The sequence below is a fragment of the Melanotaenia boesemani genome, chromosome 1, assembly GCF_017639745.1.
Source record: "Melanotaenia boesemani isolate fMelBoe1 chromosome 1, fMelBoe1.pri, whole genome shotgun sequence".
Taxonomy (NCBI): Eukaryota; Metazoa; Chordata; class Actinopteri; order Atheriniformes; family Melanotaeniidae; genus Melanotaenia; species Melanotaenia boesemani.
This window is the reverse complement of record NC_055682.1, coordinates 2,491,204-2,502,946: the sequence shown is the minus strand read 5'-3', so window position 1 is coordinate 2,502,946 and position 11,743 is coordinate 2,491,204. Positions and strand designations below refer to the sequence as shown.

Genomic DNA, 11,743 nt, shown 5'->3' with positions numbered 1-11,743 from the left:
CAGCAACGTTTCTCCATCTTCTATTGTCCAGTGTTGGTGAAATTGTAGCCTCAGTTTCCTGTTTAGAAGAGCTGCGATGTTCGTGAACTAATCGATTCTTTTAAACTAAATAGAAAAACAGCACAAGTAAATCATCTTATTGTGTTTATTTACTCAGAATTTTAAATATGAAATTTTGAAACTTACTTTTAATCTACAATCGTCTGATTTTTCGTTTGTTATAATTTAATTGAGACCTTTATAAAAACGTTTTTACCTTATCATGCGTTAGCGGAAATACGTCACACATGCGTCACAGGTAGAAGTTCATCGTTGACGTCGTTGGGGCTCGTGGTGCTTGGAAGGTTCGCGGGAAACGTCCCAAAACAAATCGGCGCCGATGGGCACGCGGGCGGCTCCTGTCCTGGTTTGAAGTTGAACGGAACCCACGCGCCGGTGGTTGAGCAGCGCTTTCTGAGCACGTGCTGACACCGACAAGCTTCGCTGAGCGCGCGAGCGAGCAGCAGCTTCATTGTTGGGAAAGCAGGCAGTTAGCTTAGCGCGGAGGAGACGAGGCGGCCACCCGGTGTTGAGCCCGAGCGGGTCGGAACCAATGGCGGAGAGGCCGGAGGACTTGAACCTTCCGAACGCGGTCATCACCCGCATAATCAAGGAAGCGGTGAGTGGCCCGGTCCGATCCGGCCCGGCCCGGCCCGGCCCGGTTCAGGGGGGATTAGCACCGGCTTCCTGCCGGTCGTTTCTACAGGAACTGACAGGTTCTGATATGTCACTGATACCAGCCTTTAGAAACAACTGGAAAACTTACGGGTTAAACTTTTACAGTCATATATATATAGTCATACACACACACACACACACACACACACACACACACACACACACACACATATGTATATATACATGTATATGTGTGTGTATTTCAGGCTCCATGTGTATAAATACAACCATACTTGTACATACTGTAATTTCATACTTTGCCTCAGACATAACTGGAAAAGAACATGAAACAGCTGAGTTATAGATTATTTCTACTTATTATCATGTTTTAAAAGACCAAACAAAGTGAAAAACATATAAAAACAAAGTCAGCTGACGTGTCTGTAGAAGAAACGCTGTGTTTCTTAAACTTTCCTGCGTCCGAGGGTTAATGAGCCGGTGTTCTGTCAGTTTAGCATACATTGTCAGATCAGCATATGCATAGTGCAAAATAACTGCATCTAACCCTAACCCTAACCTTAACCCGCATGCGCATTAACGTAATGTATGCTACTCTGATGCGTATGCTAAACTGACAGAACACCGGCTCACCGGGATTGTCCCACATCACCACAGCAGAAGTCCTGGTTCCTCCTGGTTCCCAGAACCTCTACCTGCCTTTCTAAAACCAGGAGGAACAACTGTTCCTTTTGTCTGAAATCTACTGCTGATCTACTGATTTTGCAGTTTTTTCACTTCTCTTCTTTACGGTCTTTGTATTTTAACAGCATTGATGTTTTAGCGAACTGATCCTCGGACTTTTTGTAATGTTTCTTTCAACCTTCTGATTCTCTGCCCTTCATCATGGACAACCAGCAGCTTCCAGCTCTTTGACGTGTTATTTTAACGTGAAGTCAGATGTAAAATGAGACTGAATGAATCTCTTACTGGAGATCAATGAAAGTTTGAGAAAAGTTTCCTGAACATTTAAAGTTGAGTTTTCTACTACAATGTGTGAGTGTTGGAGTAAAAAGAGCAGTTTTGTGAGTGTGTTGAAGCTGTGAAATAACTCCTCCGCACCATTTGCTTCTAACAGCTCCCAGACGGGGTGAACGTGTCCAAAGAAGCTCGGCGAGCCATCTCCCAGGCAGCCAGCGTGTTCGTGCTGTACGCGACCTCCTGGTGAGCAGACCTCTGAGTCGCAGCGAGAAGGCCGGCGGCACCTGGAACTGATATTTTCATGTTTTTGCTGCTTTCTGCTTCCAGTGCCAATAATTTTGCCATGAAGGCCAAACGGAAAACTCTGAACGCCGGAGACGTGTTGGCGGCCATGGAGGAGATGGAGTTCGAACGGTTCCTGGAGCCTCTCAGAGAGGCGCTGGAAGGTGAGGACGTCCATGGTCACCATGGAGACGGCTCATAGATCATCTATTGTTACAGGTCCTGAAGGTGATGCTGACACCTGTTTTTCCTAAAAGCAGCTTAACGTGTCCACTGTCTTTCTGTCCATCTGAGATGAGCTGGTGTCTGTCTTCCTCCTGGTGTAATCCAGTTCCAGGCTCTGGATCTGGATCCAGAGGTGGACAGGCTGTGGAGTCATGGTGGTTTCTCCGTCAGTGGAAGCGGGGCTTTCTGTCCTTGTCCACTCTGAGACGTCCCCAAATTCCCTGAATCTTTTCCCAGCATTCTGCTGTGCAGATGCTGAACAACCACAGTTCTTCTGTAATTGAGAAATATTTGTTGGATGGGGGCGCGTTCACCCCAGAGATGTCCCCGTTCCACATGTTCTTGGTAGGATTATTATTAGAGAAATAACCACAATAATTACGTCATCACTTTCAATGTGTAAAATCACATCAACGCTGCTTTTAGGTCTTTATGTTTTATTTATTCCTGTATTTTGATGCCAACATAAAACATAGAAACAAGGTGACGTCTACATGAATCTGTGTGCAGAATAAACCAATCCTACATTTTAACTCAGAGAAAACAGATGGAAGGCTGCAAGACCTCTACCAGGACCTCAACCAGGACCCGGACCTCTACCAGGACCTCAACCAGGACCCGGACCTCTACCAGGACCAGGACATCTACCTAGACCGGGACCTCTACCTGGACCTCTACCAGGACCCCGACCTCGACCAGGACCTCTACCAGGACCCGGACCTCTACCTGGACCTCTACCAGGACCAGGACCAACATTTGGACCTCTACCTGGATCAGGACCTCTACCTGGACCAGAACCTCTACCAGGACCACGACCTCCACAAGGACCTGGACCTCTACCGGGACCAGGACCACTATTTGGACCATGACCTCTACCAGGACCAAGACCTCTACCAGGACCTCTACCTGGACCAGGACCACTCCCTGGACTTGGGAGGCTTCTTTCTGGAAACTATGTAATAAAAATGCTTGTGAACATTTGTTTAGAAAGCAGGAAAAACATCTGGCTGCTCTGACTTCCAGCTGCTGTTTGACACATAAATCACCTGGAACAGTGGGAATAAAGAACCTGGACCACATATCTGGATTTAGTACGCTTCCTTCTCCAGACGGAACGCTGACCAGTAAGAGACCTCAGGCCCAGTCGGTTTAACCCTTTGTGCTGCGAGCTGCTGGTTCTCCTGCTGGACGGAGTTCCTGTTTCCAGGCTGGGACGTCCTCCACCATCACACCTGCCTCAAGTTTCATCCCACCAGGAGGATTTCATCCGTTAGTTTCCTCTGCCACACGTTCCCATGAAAACATGGAAGCGGTAACATGCATGTGTTTACCTTCCTGATCACATGATCCCACATGGAGAGTCAGGATATTGAGGGATTTACAAATAGTTTACCATAATATTTAATACGGTGATTAATTGCAGAATTTAGTAGTTATGACATAATTATTTCACTGGATGGTCAGTTTGCTTTCACTCTGTAAATGCACTGCACCAGGGTTCATTTGTCAGTGAGCCCGGATTTGCTGGTTTGGTCTCCGCCAGAGGTTGAATGAGCGTTCAGACTACTCCAAACAAACCGTACTTCCTATGGACGGGACCAGGGTTCGTTTAAACCGAATGCCGTCGGTGTGAAGGAGCCCTTATTCATGATTCTCTGATGGAGCCTGGACCAAAGTGGTAGGCCACAACCCTCCTTGTTAGAAAGACTAAACCTTTGGTGGATTCTGCTTTTATACCCAACCCTGACACCCTCACTTGTTAATGACTGGAGAATTTTCCAGAAACTTTTCCAGAGCGTTGCTGCACCAGATTCTAGATATGAAGCTGGTGACAATAAATTCTTTGGAGTTTGTTTTAAATAAAAACACCAAACTAATTAAATGACAGATTTAAGTTTTAGTTGCTCTTAAAAAACTTAGTAATTGGAGTGGGTAGTTTGCTGCAGGACGTTCCAGCTGCTGGACAGACGAGGAGCTGTGGACGTTTCCGTGTTTTAGCTTCTGTTTGTGTTTTTGAGTCTAAATAACGAGTTGGTTCAGCAGAACCGAGCCGGCAGGCTGCAGCTAACCATCTGTTTCCTCCACAGTGTACAAAAAGGGCCAGAAGGGGAAGAAGGAGGTGTCCGAGCAGAAACGCAAAGAGAAGGAGAAGAAGTCTGGCTCAGAGAACGATAAGAGCAGGGAGGAAGAGGAGGGGGAGGAGGAAGAGCGCATGGAGGAGGAGCCAGACGTGGAGAACGAAGTGGAGGAAGAGGAGGTGGAGAACTGAGGAGTGGCTGACGAAATGAGGAAGAGGAGGTGATGAAGGGGTGCCGACAGCAAGCTGCCGTCTTCCAACCCGACTAACAAACCATCCCGATGTTTATACAAACAGTAAACACTCTGCGTTTGTTTACGTTAAACAAAAACTCATCCAACACGTCACATGACCCGACACCTGAACTCATCACACGACCCGACACCTGAACTCATCACACGACCCGACACCTGAAATCATCACACGACCCGACACCTGAACTCATCACACGACCCGACACCTGAACTCATCACACGACCCGACACCTGAACTCATCACACGACCCGACACCTGAACTCATCACACGACCCGACACCTGAACTCATCACACGACCCGACACCTGAAATCATCACACGACCCGACACCTGAACTCATCACACGACCCGACACCTGAAATCATCACACGACCCGACACCTGAAATCATCACACGACCCGACACCTGAACTCATCACACGACCCGACACCTGAACTCATCACACGACCCGACACCTGAACTCATCACACGACCCGACACCTGAAATCATCACACGACCCGACACCTGAACTCATCACACGACCCGACACCTGAAATCATCACACGACCCGACACCTGAAATCATCACACGACCCGACACCTGAACTCATCACACGACCCGACACCTGAACTCATCACACGACCCGACACCTGAACTCATCACACGACCCGACACCTGAAATCATCACACGACCCGACACCTGAACTCATCACACGACCCGACACCTGAACTCATCACACGACCCGACACCTGAAATCATCACACGACCCGACACCTGAAATCATCACACGACCCGACACCTGAACTCATCACACGACCCGACACCTGAACTCATCACACGACCCGACACCTGAAATCATCACACGACCCGACACCTGAACTCATCACACGACCCGACACCTGAACCTGAACTCACCACATGACCCGACACCTGAAATCATCACCTGACCGACACCTGAAATCATCACCTGACCGACACCTGAACTCATCACATGACCCGACACCTGAACCTGAACTCACCACATGACCCGACACCTGAACCTGAACTCACCACATGACCCGACACCTGAACCTGAACTCACCACATGACCCGACACCTGAAATCATCACCTGACCGACACCTGAACTCATCACCTGACCGACACCTGAACTCATCACACGACCCGACACCTGAAATCATCACATGACCCGACACCTGAACCTGAACTAATCACATGACCCGACACCTGAACTCATCACCCGACCGACACCTGAAATCATCACATGACCGACACATGAACTCATCACACGACCCGACACCTGAACTCATCACCTGTCTGCGTCACCCGACCGACACCTGAAGTTAAAAACAAAGGACTTAAATAATCTGAAGCTTTTTGGTTTGAATAAAAATTGATGCTTTTCTGTTGAACCCATCAGTACATTTGACTAGTTAACCAGTGGTAGTTACCACATCTGACTAGTTAACCCGTCTGCTTTTGTTTTTCTGCTGAGTTTTGGAACCATTTGTACTTTTGTAGAACTTGTATATGAACATTGAGAATTTGAATAAAAGTTTTTTACATTTGCTTTTGCCTGTAATCCTGGGAATGAGGAATCCCACTGTGCTAGATGTCATCTTAGTTTGAAATAAGTACCTGTAAAATCCATCCTCGGGTACATTTCGTTCACATCAGCCTGTAGATGTTAAACTATTCTTGAGCACATCTTGATATCAGATTTGAAGTTTAGATTTTAAATGAAGTGGACAAAAGATTTAATTTCTCCTTTAATGCAGTCAGATATAATTTTATGAGCACTTGACTATATTTTGTGTTGCCCTTGCAGTAGATTTATTACACTGATTTTCCTTTTAGGGGCAAAAACAATGAAAGCAGAAACTAACAGCAACACGTTGGCATGGCCCTACAGCGTCCTGCTTTAACCCCGTCCCTCCGTCCCTCCCTCAGCCAAAAGTTCTGGGCCATCGGGACCGAGACCTCAAAGATTTCCTGCAGCCATCAGCCCCCCCCCCCCCGGCACGTCTGAAGTCCTTGATACATACAAGACACCAAGTTTCTTAGTTTAACATTTTTATTGAAAAACCACTTCCTGTTTACTCAGACGGACACTCAACTTTGCCGCTGTTGATGTCGTCGATGACGTCGTGGGGATGGCGGCCATCGACGGTGCATCCGACAGACTGAGCGGTTCCCAGGATCTCCTTGATGGTTCCTGGTGAGAAAGAGCAGGTCAGATAAACTGCTTCAGGACAGCGCGGGCGTCTGCCGTTTGTGTTCCAGACTTTTCGGCACAGAGGTGTCCATTCACGTGGGCAGCCCTGTTTCCTGAAGCCGGGTCACTCTGAGCCTCCACTGGAATACGCTCTGTCATGGAGGGCAGGCATAGTGGCGGGAGGCTGAGAAGTCTCAGCACAATCCAAAGTTTCTTACCGGAAAGATCTCTGGCGAGGGAGCGAGGCCTCATGACACGAGCAACGCCGACGATCTCGTCGAAGGTCACGCTGCCGCTGTGTTTAACTGGAGGATGGAAAGACGACATTAAATGCAGCCGGTCCACCTCATGCAGACACATCTGCTGAAGTCCTGACGATCAGAACCACTTACTGTTCTTGACCTTCTTCCTGTCGCGGGGAGGCTCCTTCAGAGCCTTGATGATCAGAGCCGATGCAGATGGAACCACCTCAATCTGTTCAGAAACAAAACATTTTCTTTTTAATAGATAAAACCACAAAATTATTTACAACCTGTGTTTCAGGTGGCATTTCTTATCAAACATGATCCAGTCTAGGTTACGCACCGCTGCCTGCCTGTTCTGGATGGTCAGCTTCACGGTGATCCTCAGGCCCTTCCAGTCACCGGTGGCCTTGGCAATGTCGTCACCAACTTTCTTGGGAGACTGTAAATGAACCAGCGATCAGATAAACCGGTTCACATCAGAACATACGGGTCAAAGAACATTCTGGCCTCGGCTTGTGTTCCAGACTTTTCGGCACAGGGGTGTCCATTCACGTGGGCAGCCCTGTTTCCTAAAGCTGGGTCACTCTGAGCCTCCACTGGAATACGCTACGTCACAGAGGACCGGCATAGTGGCGGGAGGCTGTTTTAAGTCACATTTAAATGCTGATACTCACCAGACCCAGAGGTCCGATTTTGGGAGCCAGAGCTGAGGTGGCACCAACTTCCCCTCCTGTGCACCTCATGTACACTGAAAGACAGCACGGTGTGGATTAAAGGTTTCATCCACTAAAAACACTCAGTCAGCTGATCTGCAATGTAGTCTAAACGTGAGACTCTGAATTTAGTTAGTTTTGGATCCATCACCAAATATGACCACTCAAACGTTCACCTGGTACAAAATAATCGTATCAGCTGGAAAAGTAGATTAAGACGATCCGACAGGTACATTTTAGAGTTAAAATGTGTCATCACATTAGTTACCACCAATCTGATCCAGATGAGTGCCAAAAAGAACAGGTGATAGTAAAACAGTAGAAATCCAGGCTACTAGAACAGATTAGCACATCCAGTATCTGGCAGGTTTTATGTTTAAGAGCTTACAAAAAAAATAAATAAATAACCTGCCAGTGCCCTTTTCCATTTTAAACCAATCGAGCGTTTAAAGAAAAAATATTTCAGCCTGGATTCAATTTATCTGGACCTAACTTTCTAACCACGTTCTGCTCCTCTGAGGCTGTGGACCAACGCTAACGTTAGCAACATTAGCCATAGCAGCTACAGTATTTCACGCACGTGGAACCGTACCCGCTCCTCTTCACACCCCCAATTTCACGCCTCAGACCCGTCTCATCTCACTCTTTACCACACTGAAAAACAAGCAAGCCAAATTCGTCCTTCTGGTTTGGGTTTCGTCTCCGATCTTTACCGTTGTGTGTGCTCGACCCAGAGGCCGACAGGCGCGGAGGGAGCCGGGATACAGCGGCTCCGCCTCAGCTGTGAACCAGCTTCTGCTGTTATTACCCGCTGACCCACAAAACATACCGATTTTAATCTCGTTGGGGTCGAATTTGGGAGGCATGTTGCTGCTGTGGAGGTTGAGCTCAGTTCAGCTTGATTGGTGAGGGTGTCGGATGAACCCGGTTCGGGGACGACCGATAACTGTTACACCTTCACCGCTAAAGGGGTAAAGAAAGGCCGAAGGAAGGCCGCGGAGGAATATATAAACCTCGCCAAATGTCGCGAGAGGTTGGCTCTTAGTTCCCGTTGTGACGTTTTCATGTGTTCCGCGTAGTAAGTTATGGGATGAACAGATGTTTGGATGTTGTACATATTTAATAAGATTGGAGCGCTCTGGTTGTACATACACAGAAAAGGTTGATAAAATAATTACAGTCAAAATAAGAGTCTAGAAGACATCGACCATGCTGTCCTTTAGAGAATATATGAGTCCAAAGAAACATGTTTATGCCTTTATGATTTTCATATCAGATGGATTTTTAACCAAATGTTACACAAATAAATAAACATAGAATTTAAAAGATTCTAAAAACACACAAATATTGAAAAACTGTTCAGCTATTAAACTGAAACTTTTAAAACAACAACTGCAAAACAAAATTTTATATTTATTTAGCTCGTGAATTTGGATGTTGAAGCAACAACAAATAAACACGCACAAAGTGTTACATTTATTTCACTCACAAAAATCAATAAAAACAAAAACTAAACAAAAAGCCCTTGTGCTACATAGAAAAAAACTACTTATCTTATAAAATATCATTATCATTAAAAAAGAAATCTACAAAAAATAGAAACTTTTAAAGAATTCGAATAAAATCATATCAATGACTACAAAACATGAAATTAATGTGTAAATAATCTCCTTTGGCCAACATGTAAACAAATAAACAGTTCTAAAGACGTAAAAACCCAGCAGCAGAAATGGATGAAAAGGATTTTATTTTCCCATGATATCCCACTACATGAATCTATTAAATGATTGAATTATTAAATACATAAATAAAGAAATGAGTTAAATAAATAAATAAATAATGGGTTTGTGCAGTACATCCATGCACATACGTTTTCATCTTTAGAAGAACGTATATGTTTTCAGTTTAATACATTACTTGTATTTGTAGATTTGAGCCACAAAATGACCGTGTATTAACGGTATGAACTTCATACATCTATAACAAATATTATGTCCAACATTTCCTCTTGAGCTAGTAAATAAACAAAAAAATGAATAAAGATACTTATAAAAATCTCTTGATGAGGGCGGTGTATGATTTCTTTGTGTTCTTTATATTTTTTCACTTTTACGCCACAGGGGAATTTTATATATATATAGGGCTGAACCCCCACAGTCAATTATTCAACAAGACTGGCTATGGCTACCGACTCAGGAAGGGTAAATAAAGTCAGTCATCTCCTCTACATAGATGACATCCAGCTGTACGCTAAGCGTGAGCGACACATTTACCTACTGATCCACACCACCAGGATCTACAGCGGAACGGTGGCTGAATGGTAACGAAGAGAGGGAAGGTCCACGAAGAGGACTTTGCACTCCCAGAGGGCGGAATAGCAGATGCTGAGGAGAGCTACAGAAACCTTGGCATACCACAAGCAGATAGCAACCATGAAGAAGCCACAAGGAAAACTGCCACAGCCAAATATCTGCAAAGAGTAAGGAAGGTCCTGAGACGTCAGCTCAATGGCAAGAACAAGATTCGAGTAACTAACAGCTCCGTCCTGCCAGTGATCAGATACCCTGCTGGGATAATAAGCTGGCCAAAGGAGGAAGTTCAGGCCAGAGATGTTAAAACACAGACGCTGTTCACCATGCATGAAGGTTTCCACCCCAAATCCAGTGTCCAGAGGCTCTACGCTAAGCACAAAGAGGGAGGCCGAGGACTAGTGAGCATCAGGACCACTATTAAAGATGAATATATATACAGTATATATATATGATATAAATATCATATTTTCCAATAAATATCTTTTGCTCCAGTATTTCTAGGATTGCAACAACATCTGTAGCTACCTTGATTCATGTTCTTACAATAAAATTTATCACTTATAAATGATATGATTTACGATTTTACAATGACCTATATATTATAATGTAATAAGGTCCCATGTTTTATTTGGGTGACAGCTTTACGCTTCCATAATCTTTATGCATTTGCTTAAAGGTAAACATCTTCCTAATCGCTGGATCTGGTCCTGCAGCCTCCATGTTGTTGCATTTTGCTGCCACTTGGGGGCAGTAATCATAAATCTGCCGTGTTGGCGCGCTGTTGTTTGTTTAGCTTTGCTTTGCTGATGAAAAGGTTCAAGTCAAAGTGGATAAAGATCTGCTTTTTGTAAAGGAGTGAAACTAAATGTTTAAATAATAAAGGTTGTTCAGTGCAGCTGTTTGAGTTCAGAGCCAAACGTCTTTCTCCGACCATGCGCTCACCTGCAGCAGCTAAAGACAAAATAATGTAAATAAACAACTTTAAGTACCTTCTATGACATCAGAATCTTTATCTACAACCTACAACCGACCTCTGCAGGAAGCAAAGTCAGCTGGTCCAGTTCCTGCAGAACCAGACACTGCAGGCTGACATGTGAACCCACATGTGATTCACATATAATTTACATGTGGTTCATATATAGATCATATGATCTTTACATGAGGATCACATGAAAATGTTCCACAAGAATTTTGTTAGTACATGTGAACAACGGGTTTACAAATGTGGATGAAAATCATGTTTTTCATGTTCATGTCCATGTGGCATCTGACGCTAGAGAACATAACTTGTGAAAAATTGGATCAAAATGGCTTTTCCGAGTATTTCTGGATTTAAATCATTGTAAATCCATGCGGCGGAAAAAGATGCCCTCAGACACACCCTCATTTACACGTCATAAACCCACTGGGCGGGGCCACAAGCTCCTGCCCCGCCCTCTCTGCCCGTTCTGACTCTGCGGATGAAGCGATGGCGGATCGACACATATGTGCCGGAGCGGGTTGCTAATCACGTTAGCTTTCATTATTTAGCGAAAACTTTGCAGTGACAGAGCGATGGATGAGGTTTCTCAGTCAGCATAACAAACCACACGTTGGTTTTCAGTCAGCACAGACATGGGTCAGCAGCTCCTGTGTTACACGACTTTTTTTTTTGCACCTCCAAAGATCAGTTGATGTGCTAGCATGCAGAGCCAGTACATAGCAAGGAGAGAGAGGGGGGGGTGATGCTCGGCGCCAACAGAGGAGGGCACTGAGCAGCGCTGACTCCGCCCACAACTCAGAGGCAAATTGTTAATGAGCTACTG

General features: G+C 45.3%; 2 protein-coding genes and 2 non-coding genes across 5 annotated transcripts; 1 reads left to right on the top strand and 3 right to left on the bottom strand.

Annotated features, from left to right (window-relative positions):
• The first annotated feature begins 299 nt into the window (after positions 1-299).
• Positions 300-6,021, top strand: pole3 (polymerase (DNA directed), epsilon 3 (p17 subunit)). The gene is made up of 4 exons (XM_041994020.1): positions 300-658; positions 1,793-1,878; positions 1,963-2,081; positions 4,230-6,021. The coding sequence occupies exons 1-4, from the start codon at positions 593-595 to the stop codon at positions 4,409-4,411; spliced, it is 453 nt and encodes a 150-aa protein (XP_041849954.1). The 5' UTR covers positions 300-592; the 3' UTR covers positions 4,412-6,021.
• Positions 6,022-6,509: 488 nt separating this feature from the next.
• On the bottom strand, positions 6,510-8,615 carry rpl12 (ribosomal protein L12). 2 transcript variants are annotated; one of them, XM_041993995.1, is made up of 6 exons: positions 8,456-8,615; positions 7,588-7,661; positions 7,254-7,352; positions 7,061-7,142; positions 6,887-6,973; positions 6,510-6,668 (listed from the first exon to the last, which is right to left on the bottom strand). In XM_041993995.1, exons 1-6 carry the CDS (start codon positions 8,490-8,492, stop codon positions 6,550-6,552), a joined length of 498 nt encoding a protein of 165 aa, XP_041849929.1. In that variant the 5' UTR covers positions 8,493-8,615; the 3' UTR covers positions 6,510-6,549. The 2 variants fall into 2 exon arrangements, with proteins under 2 accessions (XP_041849929.1, XP_041849936.1); XM_041994002.1 differs by lacking the exon at positions 8,456-8,615 and adding an exon at positions 8,340-8,426.
• LOC121646155 lies at positions 6,726-6,849 on the bottom strand. Its single transcript, XR_006011573.1, has one exon. It is a non-coding gene; the product is annotated as a small nucleolar RNA SNORA65 (small nucleolar RNA).
• Positions 7,427-7,550, bottom strand: LOC121646139. The gene has a single exon (XR_006011571.1). It is a non-coding gene; the product is annotated as a small nucleolar RNA SNORA65 (small nucleolar RNA).
• Positions 8,616-11,743: the final 3,128 nt, after the last annotated feature.